The sequence below is a fragment of the Mesocricetus auratus genome, unplaced genomic scaffold, assembly GCF_017639785.1.
Source record: "Mesocricetus auratus isolate SY011 unplaced genomic scaffold, BCM_Maur_2.0 Super-Scaffold_100676, whole genome shotgun sequence".
In the NCBI taxonomy this organism is placed as follows: domain Eukaryota; kingdom Metazoa; phylum Chordata; class Mammalia; order Rodentia; family Cricetidae; genus Mesocricetus; species Mesocricetus auratus.
This window is the reverse complement of record NW_024429266.1, coordinates 176,627,236-176,643,557: the sequence shown is the minus strand read 5'-3', so window position 1 is coordinate 176,643,557 and position 16,322 is coordinate 176,627,236. Positions and strand designations below refer to the sequence as shown.

General features: G+C 41.9%; 1 protein-coding gene across 12 annotated transcripts in view; it reads right to left on the bottom strand.

Annotated features, from left to right (window-relative positions):
• The window catches only part of Marchf8 (membrane associated ring-CH-type finger 8), a 79,985-nt gene that overhangs the window by 14,440 nt on the left and 49,223 nt on the right, over positions 1-16,322 (bottom strand). For 6 of the 12 annotated variants that reach the window (XM_013110414.3, XM_013110411.3, XM_013110409.3 and 3 more), the window contains one exon: positions 8,253-8,303. The exons of 2 other annotated variants lie outside the window; for them this stretch is intronic. In XM_013110414.3, the coding sequence (XP_012965868.1) occupies positions 8,253-8,279 (27 nt within the window). In that variant the 5' untranslated portion in view covers positions 8,280-8,303. Of the gene's footprint in view, positions 1-7,254; positions 7,353-8,252; positions 8,304-16,322 lie in introns of all 12 variants that reach the window. 4 more of the 12 variants (XM_040737242.1, XM_040737241.1, XM_040737244.1 and 1 more) reach the window with 1 other exon arrangement.

The following is a 16,322-nucleotide window of genomic DNA, read 5'->3' as shown; positions in this document are numbered from 1 at the left end:
TGTCTCAAAAAACAAAATGGAAAGCTCCTGAGACCCAACACCCAAGGCAGTCCTCTGCTCCCCCATATGCATGCATACTTGAGTGTACTTATACATATGAGTGTGCACGCACACTAAATCATTTATTAACAAATCAAACCATAGGCCTGCTTCAACAATGAAGTAAACCCAGAAGAGAGGCAGGAAGGTCACACACAGCATGCAGTTTGGTAGAGAGCTTCTGTGCAGACCTTCCACTGATGTCTCACACAGTGAGTCTACAGGTTCCACTTCTGCTAGGACCAACCCCTTCTCACAGTACAGCCCCACCTGCAATCCTCATTCAGGTTACTTGTCTTGCCAGTTTTAGCTCAAGAGGTACACAACTTCCAGATTAAACCATAGGCAGAGAATGATGCCAGTGAGAACACAGGATGAGTTTGAAGTTGGTAAGTGAAATCAGTCATTTTAAAAGTTCACATCCCACTCTCCCTAAAACACACATACTCTCGAAGGAAACACATTTTATCCACCTCAGAGCTTCATGCATATAGGGCAAGCACTCTACCACTCAGAAGCTACCAACTCATGTCTTAACCCAAAAGGCATTTCTGAGGCTATCTTTAAATGTCACCAGCCTCATCAGCTTTTGCTAGGGTGCTCCCAGAAGCCTCAGTCTTCCTCAGCCCTAGGCCCCACACCTTCTGTCTGGGGATGCTCCTAAACCAACCAGCAGGACTGGCCCTGCCTTGGGTTTGTTTTCAAAGAGGGCTTCTTATCCCCTTGTTCTGTCTTTATACTTGGTTCATTACTTCTATAACACCTATTAAGGCTTATGAGGACAGGGAGATAGCTCAGTAAGTTTGAATCCCCAGCATCCACGTAAAAAGTTAAGTGTGGTAGTGTACACCTGTAACCCCAGTTTTGGGGTGAGGGTGGAGACAGGTAGATCCCAGAATCTCATTTGTTAACCAAAGAGCTCCAAGTTCAGTGAGAGACCTCAAAGCAAGATAAGGCAGAGAGGAAAAGAAGACTCTCAATTGTCAATCTCTGGTCTCCATACATGCATGAGTGCAACTGTCATAAAAGCTATGCTGTGCCTGCTTGTCTCTGTGTTAACAAGCAAGGACAAACCTTACAGTGGGGCAAGACAAGCTGCAGGTGGTAAGGTCACAGTGGCACAGGACAGGCAGCCACTTAACCTGAGTCTATGTTCAGTATGTTGCTGCCCCACCCCAATCACTATCCAAGGCTCTCTGCCTCCCTCTAAATGACAGGCTCTAACAAGAAGGGACTCTCTACCACAGCCTCCCAAATCCCCACCTCAGTAAGAGCTCTGTCTTATAAAAGGAAGATTTAAGACAACTAGGGAGTGACAATGACTTCCTCAGTTATGATAAACTGAGGAACATACTGTGTAATAGTTGTATTTTCATTTCAGGTAGAAACTAATCAATGTGATTTCTAATTAAATGTAATTTCAGATATTATAAGCTGATGTAAAATTATGAGTTAAGTCATTTGACAGCAACACAGGGTAAAGAGATGTATAGACAGTGTATCTGATGAACATGGCTCTGAGCTGTGCTGATGTATTAGATTAAGGAGTCCTTGACAAGGTGAGAAGAGCCAGGACTACAAGGGTCCTGCAGTCCAATGCCTTACAGTAAAGAAACATTTGTTAACAGTATTTTTCTAATTGGTGTACATTCATTGTAAATTTCACATGGACATTTAAATATAGGTATATAATGAATTTTGAACACATCCCCATATTCCCTGACCCTTCCCATTCTCACTTCTGTCTATTCCCTGTGCCCTCTGTTCCCCCAAAGAAGATCATTATCTGTCCTTCATGTCATATATACCTGCAATATAAAGTCTAGGACCCACAAATAAGAGAAAAGGTGGCATTTGTCTTTCTGACACAGACTTAATGTGCTTGACATAACTATCTCCAGATACATCCAATTTCTAGTAAATGACACAACTTTGTTCTCTATGACTGAACAGATTCTATTATGTATATATGCCAGTTTTTGTCTATCCATTCCTCCATCAATAGACACCTAAGATCTGACCCACAATTTAGCTATCATAAATAAGGCTGCAATAAATACTGATGTGCAAGCATCCATGTGATCTGTTAACTTCAGCACCTTCAGGAAAATATCCAGGAGTGTTAAGCTGGGTTACATGGTAGGTTTATTGTTAGTAACATTCATACTGGCTTCCATAGTGACTGGAGTAGTTTACATTCCTACTATCACTGCACAAGGGTTCTAGGTTGCCCACATCTTCCAAAGAATGTGTTATTATCTTTTCTTTTAAAAAATAATTGTAATTATATGCATATGTGTGTTTGTATATGAGTGCAGTGCCTGTGCAGGTCAGAAGAGAGCACTGGATCCCCTGAGGATGGGAGTTACAGGTGGTTGTGAGCTGAGACCAGAACTCCAGACCACAGGAAGAGCAGTGGGCTCTTCCTCTATTCCTTTGAGCTACATGTCTTGTGTTGGTGTCATGTGGCTTTTGTCACTATGTATAGTCTAACCTGAAGACAGATACAGTCGTGCTTCCTTCCAACAGTGCTCTTTGCTCTGGGCCTTTTAGGCTTCCATGTGAATTGCACTGAGCCTATAGATTGCTAATAGTACAGTATGTGTTTTCATACTATTAAACAGTGTTGTCTGTACTCTTCCTATTTTGCTTAAAACAGATGTGTTTGAGCCTAGTTACTCTATTTAAAATGGTAGTCTGAAACCATGACAGCTCTTGCACATACTTAACAATTCTGGTGGAGGTAACTTCACAGGTTACCCAGAACTTCCCTTTCACTCTCCAGTATTCTAATTTGTTCTGTGGGTTCAGTATCCTAACTTGGTTCTGTGTCCTAACTGTAGGTTCAGTGTCCTAACTGTAGGTTCTGTGTCCTAACTGTGGGTTCTGTGTTCTAATATGGGGTCAGTGTCCTAACTGTAGGTTTAGTGTTCTAACTGTAGGTTCTGTGTCCTAACTGTAGGTTTAGTGTTCTAACTGTAAGTTCTGTGTCCTAACTGTAGGTTCAGTATCCTAACTGTGGGCTCTGCTTTCTAACTGTAGGTTCAGTGTCCTAACTGTAGGTTCTGTGTCCTAACTGTGGGTTCTGTGTTCTAACTGTGGGTTCTGTGTTCTAATATGGGGTCAGTGTCCTAACTGTAGGTTTAGTGTTCTAACTGTAGGTTCTGTGTCCTAACTGTAGGTTTAGTGTTCTAACTGTAAGTTCTGTGTCCTAACTGTAGGTTCAGTATCCTAACTGTGGGCTCTGCTTTCTAACTGTAGGTTCAGTGTCCTAACTGTAGGTTCTGTGTCCTAACTGTGGGTTCTGTGTTCTAACTGTGGGTTCTGTGTTCTAACTGTGGGTTCAGTGTCCTAACTGTAGGTTCTGTGTCCTAACTGTAAGTTCAGTGTCCTAACTGTGGGTTCTGTGTTCTAACTGTTGGGTCAGTGTCCTAACTGTAGGTTTAGTGTTCTAACTGTAGGTTCTTTCATGTTGTAACTGTAGGTTCTTCAGTGTTCTAACTGTGGACTCTGTGTTATAACTGTAGGTTCTTTCGTGTTGTAACTGTGGGCTCTGCTTTCTAACTGTAGGTTCTGGTGTAACTGTGGGCTCTGTGTTCTAACTGTAGTGGAATGAGATGTTTCTTCTACTCTTGTATGTCTGGAGCTCTAAATACCCTGAGTCATCCATATGTTTTCTCCTGAATTTGGATGATTGTTCTAAATACATTATTTATACCTTTAGCCTGGCAATTTCTCCTTCTATCCCCATGACTTACAATTTCAGTCTTTTGATGGTATCCAATATATATGTTGTATTTTATACTTTATTATTTTATTTTACTGTCAATGTCTGAATGTTCTATTTCATCCATCTTAACATACATTCATGATAACTCACTTCCACTTAATCCATTCCATTGGTGTTTTTTTCTACTGAGTTTTTCACTTGTAAAATGTTCTAAAATTTCAGTAAGATTTTTCATTATTTCTATAGTTCAATTCTTTCATATCTTGTATTGACCTTATTTCACCCAGCACTCAGTTAATTTAGGTGTTTTTTCTCTTTATTTACACATTCTTACAATTATTCTTCTGAATTATTTCACCTAATTCACTTGTATTGAAACTCATTACTGTGGAATATCTATGTATCAGAGGGGACATACATCTTCATTTTTCCTGTTTCTTGTATCTCTACAGTGGGTGGGGCTTGTGCATCAGGGAATCTTTCCATAGTCAGCTTTTTATAAGCTATAATCTTTGAATTGAAGCATTTGCAAGATTCAGGTGGGACTAGTATACTTGTAGTAGTACACTAGCTAAATTCCAAGTTTACATTCTCTGGGAACCAAGTGCAATCCCCTACATTACCTCAGAGTGTAGAATCAAAACTACCCAAGAGGTCCACTATGAAAATTTGGTATCACTGAGGTTTAAAAACCTCGTCTTTCATCATAGAGCCTTCATCCAGTAGCTGATGGAAACAGAAAGAGATCCACAGCTAAGCACTGAGCTGAATTCCAGGAATTCAGTTGTAGAGAGGGAGAAGTGATGAGCAAAGGGGTCAAGACCATGCCAGGGAAACCCACAGAAACAGCTCACCTGAACAAGGGGGAGCTCATGGACCCCAGACTGACAGTTTGGAAACCAGCATAGGACAGAACCAGGCCCCCTACATGTGGGTGTCAGTTAGGAGGCCTGGGAAGTCTATGGGGCCCTTAGTAATGGAACAGCATTTATACCTAGTGTACGAGTGGACATTGGGAGCCTGTTCCCCATAGAGGGATACTATCTCAGCCTAGACACATGGGGGAGGGCCTAGACCCTGACCCAAATGATGTGACAGGCTTTGACGACCCCTCATAGACGGCCTCACCCTTTCTTTGAAGCAGAAGAGGGATGGGATGGGGGCTGGTGGGGGACATGGAAGAATGGGAGGAAGAGGGAACTGGGATTGATCTATAAAATAAGATTGTTTCTAATATAAATTAAAAAAGACGGAAAGAGCCTCATTCTTCTAACTTCAATAACTATTGGGAAAAAAGAACAAGGCAGTAAGGTATATAGTAAGATATTAATTACTAGGTGGGTGTAGGGGTGGATGCCTTCAAACTCAGGAGGTGGAGGCAGGAAGATCTCTGTGAGTTCAAGGTCAGCCTGGTCTACACAGTAAATTCCAGGACAGCCAGGGTTACACAGTGAGGCTGACTCAAAAAGAAAGAGAGAAAAGAAAGGTATTAATTACTAAGGTTATGGATAGAGGAGGAACAGACTGGATTGTGATAGTGATTATTGGGTCAACTGAGAAAAGCATTGAGGAGGGAAAGGTGGCTGGAATGGGGAAGCCAAGATATACTTAGGGTCCACATATGGAAGGTTACAGTTAAGTAGAGGAACTAGGAAGACGGCACTGTGACTAAGATACTTGCTGTCCAAGCACAAGAATCCTAGTTTGAATCCCCAGAACCCATGTAAACTGGCAAAGTAGTGCATGTCTGTTCCTATGGTGAGATGGGAAGTGGAGACAGGAGACCCATGGGAGCTCACAGGCAAACAGGGTGGAAGGTGAAGACTCACAAATGAGATTGTTCTCCAATTCCTCATATGTACATACATGCACACTCACTCACACATGAACATGTGTGGGCACACGTATGTACACACACACACACACACACACAGAGGGGGAGAAATAATAAGAGCAGGGTATGAAGAAGAACAAGGAAATGGGGTAGGAATGAGAGGTGTCTATAGACTGTGTATAAGAATAGTAAAGAGTACAAAATGGAATGAGTACTAAGCATACAGAAAAATTATAAAACCCGAGTAATATAAAACTAAAACAAGATCATTAAGAGTTATTTGTGCATAGTAAAAAAAAGCACAAAATAAAAACAAATAGGGCTAAGCGAAATAAATGTATAATAGATAAAAACACATCATCACATCAGTGCGTACTTCCTTCTTCAGTGGATGGGTTCTGAACTCCTTCCCTCCCATGGATACTTCATGCACCAAAGACTACTTGGTTCAGCTGTATAGCTCTTGGTTTCTACACTGTCAGTACATGTGACAGTGAGTGTGTCCTCCAGCTTCAGAGTCCACTGGCCCTGACAACGTCCGTTCCTGGTACACCACGCTGTGGTTTAGTGCATGCATCGTATCTTGTCTCTCTCCGGCACTGATGTGGGACAGGGTAAATGTGAAAGCCTTGCTGGCAGCACCTCGGTCCCCAGAGGCATGCAAGCAGACTCTCTGCTTCAGGCCCGCATCCACCCCTGGCCTTCCTCTCTCTGTTCAGGGTGTGCCCAGCCCTTGGTCCTGCCTCCACACCTCTTCTTCCTCTGTGGCTGTTGTGCAGCAATGTTGGTGTGGAGGAGAAGGGATTATAAGACTTTGTATAGCAGCTCCCACTGACCTCAGCTGGAACCATGCACACTGGAGGCGAATTTGCTTCAAGTTCCTTACCCCTGAGTTGTAGAGCCTGCACTGGTTCTGGTCTCTCTGACAATGGTTTGTCCATTCCCTGATCAGTTCAGCTAACCACTGCATGAGGTGGGGAAGCACTTTCTGGCAGTTCTTACTGACCTTGGCCAAACCCATGTATAGCTGGGCACCAGTTCCTGCCTGTTTCCCTGCAGAGACCTCACCTGCTTCATAAAATCATTTGTAGCTATTGAAAGAATTAGACATCATGTGTATTACTCTGGCCATTCTTTTCCACCAATTTTAAATGTACAAGGTTTCTAATCTGCCATCTTACCTGGAAGCCCCTACTTCAAAATGTTGATGCTTCAAAACTGATGGTCATCCTCCCCACCCCCGGCAGGTGGAATAAAACAAAATCATTATTTAACTTATACAGTATATACCTCAATTGGAGTGTGTTTCTCTCAAGGTCTGGTTTAGCATAAAGACTTTTAAACATACACACATACCTCAAATAATGAATTCAGAGGGAATTATTTTCTCTTGAAAAAGTTCCTTATAAGGTTGTACAAATCTCTGAAAGATGAACCTACCAAAATGGGAATTACAAAACTAAGGTGACCTTAATGAAAACACTGATAGCATCTATAAATGAAAAAGAAGCATGCACTAGGAGCAGTGATGTGTTACCTATGACCGCACTTTGGAAGTGAAGGCAAGAGAAATGCCAGCTTCAGGGCTAACATGGACTTTAACAGTGAGACCCCTCTCAAAACCCAAACAAAGCAAAGCAAAGGAACACACCATAACTTCATTTTAGAGGACCCAAGAGGTACCGAGGCAGCAGCACAGGTTTTTGCTATGTTGTCCAAGTCTTCCCGTCAGGACTGTACTTTGTTTGGCTGCATGACAAAGACATGGGGAAATGTTCAAGCCCACAAGGTAATCTGCACGATCATGTCTTTATGTCCAAGGAGTCAGAGTGATGCTGGGTAAGAGTGCTACCCAGAGAAAGATCATGTGGGAAGCTGCTGTCTGCTGGGTCAGGTCCTAGCAGGCAACACGCTTCTAGAAAGCTATCTATAGGAACACACTACAGGAGGGACAGATGCATTGTGGAACCACGTGCCAAGCAGAATGGCGACAACAAAGTAAAAAATGTGGACCACAAAGGCAGAGTGGGTCTGGATAGATTTCTGAACAACTCAGCTCTAGACTACTTACTTCCAGATATCTTGTCACCTGAGTCATAAAAATTCATTTCCAGCCAAACACATTCCTAATTGGAGAAACACTGGTACCTGAGATTTCTCTGCCTCAAAAGTATGATTTGAGGGGTGGGGATGGAGTTTCTCTATAAGTCACATCCCCTGGCACACATTCAAAGTTGCCTCAGGGAAAACTATACCTTACATAAGCTTTATATGGCCCCAGAGTAGACTATAGATATGCATCGAGAAAAGAGGACTGGGAAGAGGCCCAGGTGGTAGAACGCCTGTTGCCTAAGCTTTAGGAAGTGAGCTTGGATTCCAGTTAGTCTTGCTGAATTAATGAGCTTCAGACAGATCTGATCTCAATAGAAAGCAATAGAGGAAGACACCTGATGCTGTCCTCTGGCTTTCAGAGGTCACACATGTACTACATGCACACAGGAACATGTACACACATGCACTGGCATGCACACAGGAACACGTATATATGCAACCCCCCTCCATTTTCAAAAATGAGAGTTTCAATACATACAAAGTCTAAGAATACAAAAGTCCCAGGGTACAAAATATTGTATTTTGGTGCCACTTTACCTTAGAAATGTTGCTTGGATGACTCATGGAATGTCCCAAAGTCTTCTCATTCTGCCAGGAAGCCAAAACAGGTAGTAATTATTAAGCTGTAGTATGTAGTAAACATATTAAGCTATGATTAAAAAGAGCAAGCAATCAATATAACACTTCTAGTAACAGGTTATTCCTGTAAGCACAAACCAGTTTACTAGGTTAGATTTTAAAATTGGAAATTTGGGCAAAAGTAAATAAAACATTGGTTCTTGCCCTAAAAGAACTTATCAAGGAAGGAGCAGGATGTTTGAACTATAAAAACAAAGCTATGACAACTGTCTTAAGATACTTTCAAGTCATAGTTCAGTCATGGGTAGGTCCCACTTTGCTTAGCCAGAACTGCTTAGTGAAGTGTACCACACACCCTCCTCCCTTTTAAACAAAAACCTCGCTGTCAGTACCCCAAGGACAGAGTGGGAGTCACTGGATGGACCCCTTTATTTTGTTGTCATTCCCAAGAAGAAACCACACCTACATTAGGCACTAAAAGGCTGATATCCGATCAAAATGTCAGTGGTTATGAGAAGACTGGATTATTGCAGGTCCAGAGCCAAACTACCTTGGGGTATCTAAAGCTCTTTAAAAAATCCACTACTGCGCACTTCTGTGTGTGTAGTCCCTGTGGCTGTTAGATCACAGACCCTCCAGCTGCTCCCTTATACATCAAGCTTCTTGCTCCTGGCAAGCTCCTCCTATCCAGCAGGCACCTAAACAACTCAGGTCACATTAATCTAAGCCCCTCCTCCTCCCTAGGAGACCGTGAAGAGTGGGCACCCTGCTTTGTCTGGTGGGACTCTAGTGTCTCTTGCTTCAGAACCTGACCATACTTGTGGTTTTGTTTGATAACTGTGTCAATTCAACTTGCAACTATTGAGGGGCTTTAATTAAAGAAATGGAGAATATTCAATGTCTATACTTTTAAGTGATAAATGAAAATTCCTAGGCAATAGAATTAGACATTATGAAAGGACACCTTGCTTTAGTTGAAATTTAAGGAAATAAAAACATATAATTGGTAATTTAAAAATTCAGAAAAGGGGAAAATGCAAGCCTCATTTGTGGATGCTATCCTATAATGTATATATGTACATACACACAACACACACAATCTTAAACAGGAATGTGACTATGATTTATAAAGCTATATTAAACAAATATACTAAGATGAACTTATTTGAAGTAAGACAAAACACATCATTAGTCATGAGGCAGTGTAAGCTAAATTAGTAGTGATGTAGTTGTCTGCTTTGCTTTTCTTTTTAATTCTTTTTACAACTTTAAGTAATGACAGAGTGACAAGCATTAGGAAAATAGGTGAGATTGTGGTGATATATTATTTACAATTTATTAAAGCTTGCCTGAGGATTCAGAAAGCAAAGGCAGCCTCAAGCTATAGAGATCAGACAGTGGTGGTACACACCTTTAATCCCAGGACTCAGGAGACAAAGATAGATGGATCTCTCTGAGTTCAAGACCACCCAGGGTTACATGAGATTGAATCAGTTTAAAAGAGTAACAGAGCTCATGCCTTTAATCCCAGCACCAGAGAGCTACAAAAGATAGGATCAGGGTCTTCAGCAGTCAGTCTCAGAATTAGTCTCCAGCCACACTGAGGAGAGCATAGCAGTCTCAGTGAATCTGAGGAGCAGTGAAGTTGGGAGCAGTTTGAGGATCTCCCCTTTGGTCTGAACTGAGTTAGAGGTAAGAACTATTAGTTGGTTGCTTTGCTTTTCTGATCTTCAGCTTGAATCTTGAATCCCAATATCTGGTTCTGGGTCATTTATTTATCGTGTTACATGAAATGACTAAAAATAAAAAATAACACTTGTTCGGGAGTCATTCACTTAAACTCTGGAATTCAGCTTTCTCTTTTACTTTTCTTTCTTTCTTACAATTTATTTAAAATATTTTCTTATATGTATGTTTGTGTGTCTGTGTGGGTGTATGCCATGTGTATGTAAGTACCCTCAGAGGCCAGAAGAATGTGCTGTGTCCCTCAGAGGTCATGGCAGCTGTGAGCCACTTGACATGAATAATAGGAACTGAACTCGAGTCCTCTAAAAGAGCAGGGATCTGAACATTCCTCTAGCCTCTTCAACTTTCTCTTTTATAAAGTGGGCTTCATAAATGGATGAGGGGTGCATTAAAGAAGATGACACTGGTGGTAACTTTGAACTCTTACAGTGTGTTTAAAAAAAAAAGAAAGTCTCACTGTCTACAGCAGGGTGGCCTTATATTCAGAGATCAGCCAGCCCTCAGCACTGGGATTAAAGACATGCACCACCACACCCAGCTAAACATATTTTGTCTTGGTGGAATATACTGCTTCTCTTAATATCACTGAGTAACAGATATATGAAATTTAAAACTCCTGAAATCATAAAATAAATAACACATAGTTTCCTGTGACACAGACTGACAAATGCTTTTCAAATTGTAACACATAACATGCTATAATTAGAACAAAAAATATGGCAGCAATGTATTGAAGAAAGCATTTTTCACTATGGATCTTTATATTCATAACTGATTTTTATTATTAATTATGTAAAAAATTAATAGACATTTCTATTTCTTAAAAATTATATATGGGGGCTGAAGAGAAGGTTCAGCAGTTAAAAGCACTGGTTGTTCTTCTAGAGAACCAGGATTTGATTCCTAGTACCTACAGAACAGCTCACAATTGCCTGTAGCTCCAGTTCCAGTGGCTCTGAAGACTTCTTTTGACCTCTATGGGCACCAGACTCATACATGGTGCACAGGCAAACACCCATACAAATAAAATAAAAGTAAATCTTAAAAAAATATCCGTGTTTCAAAATATCCAGCAATTCCACTCTTAGGCATATACCCAAAGATGCACATTCATACAATAAGGACATCTGTTCAACTATGTTTATAACAGCATTATTTGTAATAGCCAGAACCTGGAAGCAATCTAGATGCCCCTCAACTGAAGAGTGGATAGAGAAAATGTGGTACATTTATACGATGGAGTACTACTCAGCGGGGGAAAAAAACAATGGAATCTTGAAATTCACAGGCAAATGAATGGCACTAGAAGAAAGCATCCTGAGTGAGGTAACCCAGTCACAAAAAGACAAACATGGTATGTACTCACTCATATATGAATTTTAGACATGGAGCAGGGGATTGTCAGCCTACAGTCCCACCACTAGAGAGTCTGGGAAACAGGGAGGGCCCTAAGAGAGATATGCATGGTATCCCCTAGAAAGGGAATGGAACAGGATCTCTTGAGCAGATTGGAAGCATGGGGGAAAGGGAGGGGAGAGGGAGCTGGGAGAAAGAGCAAGCAGGGGAGAAGAGGAGGGGAGAGTAGGACACAGGGGAGAAGGAAGTTTGAGTCATGGGAAGAATAGAGGTGAGCAGGATGAGAGATACCATAATAGAGGGAGCCATCATAGGTTTGAGGAGAGATCTGGCACTAGTGAGATTTTCAGAGATCTACAAGGATGACACCAACTGGCAATCTAAGTTATAGTGGATAGGCTACCTTAAATGCTCTCCCCCGATAATGAGATCAATGACTACCTTATATGCCATCCTAGAGCCTTCATCCAGTAGCTGATGGCAGAGGCAGATACCCACAGCTAAACACTGAACTGAACTCTTAGAACCCAGTTGCTTAGAGGGAGGAGTGATAAGCAAAGGGGCAAAGACCTGGCTAGTGAAATCCACAGAAACAGCTGACCTTAACAAGGGGGAACCCATGGAACCTAGACTGATGGCTGAGGGGCCAGAACGGGACTGAGGAGGGCAATCTTGGGGCCTCAGGTAGTAGATCAGTATTTATCCCTGGCATACGAATGGACTTTGGGAGCCCATTCCACATGGAGGGATTCTATCTTAGCCTGGACATATGGGGGAGTGCCTAGGCTCTGCTCTGGATGATATGACAGACTTTGGAGATCCCCCATGGAGGGCTTCACCCTCCCTGGTGAGCGGAGGGGGGATGGGGTGGAGGGTTAGGGGATTAGGGGGATGGTAGCTGGGATTGACATGTGAAGCAAGCTTGTTTCTAATTTAAATTTTTTAAATGGAAAAAAAGAAAAAAGATGAAAAACTTTCAGTGTCTATGTATTAAATAAATATCTAAAACTTTAAAGCTAAAGTAATCTATATCAATACAAGTTAGAATTCGTTTGTTATAAAATTATTGAAATTATACTTCCTACAGTTGTACATGAACCACAAAAGCTATCAGAAATCTTAGTTAAGAATGCACTCATTTAGACACACTTATTGACTAGCTACTACAAGCCAGGTATTGTTCTAGGCCCTGAAGAATGGGGGTGGCAAATAAAACAAAGATACCCACATTCACAGAGTCTAAATTGAGCATGATGACCCATGGGTAACTCACAGTATTTGGGAAGCTGATTCAGGAGAACCATTAGTTTAAGCTTAGTCTAGTCTATACAGCAAGACTCAGTCTCAAAAAAAAAAAGTGTTATCAGATTTGGTCCTGATTACTTTTGCACTCTGTGCCTCAGCTCAGAAACATCTCAGTTTCAACAAAGGTATCACCTACACAAAATCTAACAAAGCAAAAGGCAACATCAGAATAGCCCTGCCAAATGAAATGTCTGCAAGTGCACATGTGCACACATATACACACACATGTGCATACACACACAATAGCTCACATGCATATATGGTAAATATCATCAGCAAACAGAACAAAAACTCTTTGTTCCATCTTCTGTTTTCCCAAATGCTCCCATAGAAACAAAGGAGATGGCTTCTGCAAACAATCCCTCCTCTAGAAAAGAGCCTGAAGCTTCACTGATTCAAATACTAAATTATTTTTCTCAGGGTTTTTCAAAGCCAAACTCCACAATTCAAAATTAAATGGTCAACACTAGTTAATAAAACATATTTTATATCAAAGGATGTCAATAAAAATTGAGACGTCACATTTAAATGTTTATTGTCTTAGGAATACGTTTGACAAGTGCAAGCAATTTTCTGTTAGAAACAACGTATATCCCTGGCAATGTAAACTACAAGACTAATGTTTGGTGCTTCCAGGGAAGGATGCTTGAGCAAGTATGAGGTTCCAGGGCTTGTTATGGCAGTGAGAAAGCTGGGCAGTGCTGACAGGACACTTCTCCTACCTGAAGCTTCATCTTCCAACAGGAATGCATGGGCGTGTCCTCAGTGCAGCTCTCTCAGGCAGCATGGTACCCTGAGCAGGGGGAAGGCTGTGCCTGAACTGCAGCTGCCCTGCAACCTACAGCAGCGGCAGAACCACACTGTTTGCTGCTGGACTTGAGTATAACACCCCTGTAATCAAACTGGACTACCTGCTTCCTCCAACTGATTTCCAAAGAATAAGTAGTTAATGAATAATTCATGACAAATCCATTCCGGAAACCGATTTCCATTCTGCTCTATGGTCCTCCTACAGCAACATACAAGGTAAAGATTCTAAGCTATACTTGCTGGCTTGCAAAATAGAAGTTCAATTTCCAGTTGATGGCAGTAAATGGTACTGGATGCTTGTTCTTGTATGTTAACCTATCACCCAGACTTACTTGAGAGAAAAAAGGGGGTAGAAAGAGTAAATAATTAACCACAGATATGTGAAAGAATGACATTTTCCCTCTCTATCCACTGAGCTGAAGGAAAGCAGCGGAGTTCTTGTAAAACATACCAGCTGGGGGAGGGGTGCTCTGAACATCGATGCTAGGAAACACAACTGCTTCTAGGGGGATTTTCTTGCTCTCTGGCTATAAACAAACCTTTTATTTCACTGGTATTCTTAAGGAAGCAGATGAACATTCATTTCCCCCAATCCATTAATGCTTGCATGTTTCTAAGCCAGTGATGCTTGAAGCAGTCACTTCTTTGCTACTAAAAACACAATTGCAAGAGAAACTTGAATGAAAAGACTGGATGAGCCCCTCCCTCCCTCTGGCCACTACATCTACTTGTTTCCTACACCCTGCCCTGGTGCCTGACTGCACTCACTGCACAAGTCATGTCTGTGCTGTTAGTTAATGGGGGAGGGGTGGGCATTTTGTTCCAGCTGCTTCCTACTTGCTGGCTGTGCTAACTGGTCTTCCATGCACTTCCTTGGCACTGTGTTTCTCCTTTCAACTCATTTTATTACTTTATTACATCACTTCTGGGTTTGTTTTTAAGATTTTATTTTTTTAGGAGCCAGACACACAGGTGCACACCTTTAATCTCAGCACTCCGGAAGCAGAAGGAAGGCAGATCTCTGTGAGTGAGAGGACAGCTTGGTCTGCATAGTGAACTCCCGAACAGCCAGGGCTATATAGAGACTCTGTCTTAAAATAGATGAATGAATGAATGAATGAATGAATGAATAAATAAATAAATAAATAAATAAATAAATAAAGGTTTTTGTTTGTTTTTTCAGAGGCTGGAGAGATTACTCAGTGGTTAGGAGCACTGGCTGCTCTTTCAGAGGACCCAAGTTCTTCCCAGTACCAAGACAGCAGCTCACAACTGTCTACAACTCCAGTTCTAGACCATCTTCTGCTTCTGAGAGCACCAGATACAGATGTGGTGCATGGACATTTGGCAAAATAGCTACATACTCAAAATGAAATGATAATACTACTAAAAAATTTAAAGAGTTTATTTTTAATTATGTGTATCCATGTGTTGGGGGTTGCACGGGCAAATGGGTACCTGCAGAGTCCAGAAAACAGCATTGGATTCCCTGGAGCTGGAGTTACAGCATAGTTGTGAGCAGTCAGATGTGGGTGCTGAGAATTCAACCTGGGTCCTCTAGAAGAGCAAGAAGTGCTCTTAACCACAGAGCCACCACTCCAGCTCCCAAAAAAGTTCTACTTCACAGTATACAAGAATTCACTTGCTGGTCTTTTAACAGACCATTTCTGTTCTAGCAGTAGGGTCTCATGTATTCCAGGCTGATCTCCAAGTCCATGTAGCAAAGGATGACCTGAATTCCTCCTGACTGCCTGCCTGTACCTCTGATATGCTGGGATTACACACGTTCTATACCTCGTTTATGTGGTGTTTGTGCTGGGAAGGAAAACACTCTGCCAACTGGGCTGCATCCCCAGCTCTCTCATTTTAGTTAAGAGAAACACTTTCTTCTAGAACAGATCGTGCCTTTGCCTTTCTTGGAGGTTTCATCATGTCTCCTCACCAGCACAAGTTCCACAAGAAGGAACACTGGCATTTCTGCGTTACCGTGTGATCTACGAGAACCACATGAAGAACTATGGTGACTGCAGCACACACGCAGTATCCGGTAGGGAAAAGGGGAGGGTCCATGCCAAGTGGCAAAGAGGAGGGAATATCATCAGCGGGGGAAGTGCTGCAAGAAGCTTGTGCTGTGTTGGAAATGAGAATACAACCCAAAGTATGAAGCCTTGGGATGCCTTCTTTAATCTAAAGGATAGGACTAAGTCTTCAGAAATGTCTCTATCTTCTGTCCTTTCTCCAGCTCCGTCTATTCCCCAAGGCGGGTTACAGAAACTAAAATTGTCTTTTCCCCAAGACTAGTCACAGACACTTGAACCTCATTTTTCCAAAACAAGACATACGTTTCAAAAATATTACTTAAATCCTCCCCTACCTTTCTCTTAATCTTCTTGTGACATGCCTGAGCTAACTTGACTGCCAACTTGACACGGCCTAGTCACTTGAGAGGGGAATCCCAAAACTGAGGGATTGCCCAAAACAGACCAACCAGAGGGCATGCCTGAACAGGACTGGCTTGATCCTTAATTGATACAGGATGGCCCAGCCCACTGTAGGTGGCACTGAGGGACAATGATTCAGATCCCTAGCAGGCAGGCAGAAAGGAAAAAGAGGCTCTAGGTGGATGAATGAACTCACGTAAACATTTAAGATGTTTTTCTCCCTCTCTAAGATAAAGCCTGGGTGGGCTTATGCACCCCAATGAGAATTTCAAATCTAGGTGGGGAGACATACCACCTCCAGTGGGAGGAGCCAATCAGCTTCCCTTTCTTTATCTGAATTATCCACTCCTATACAGTAGTGCAAACCACC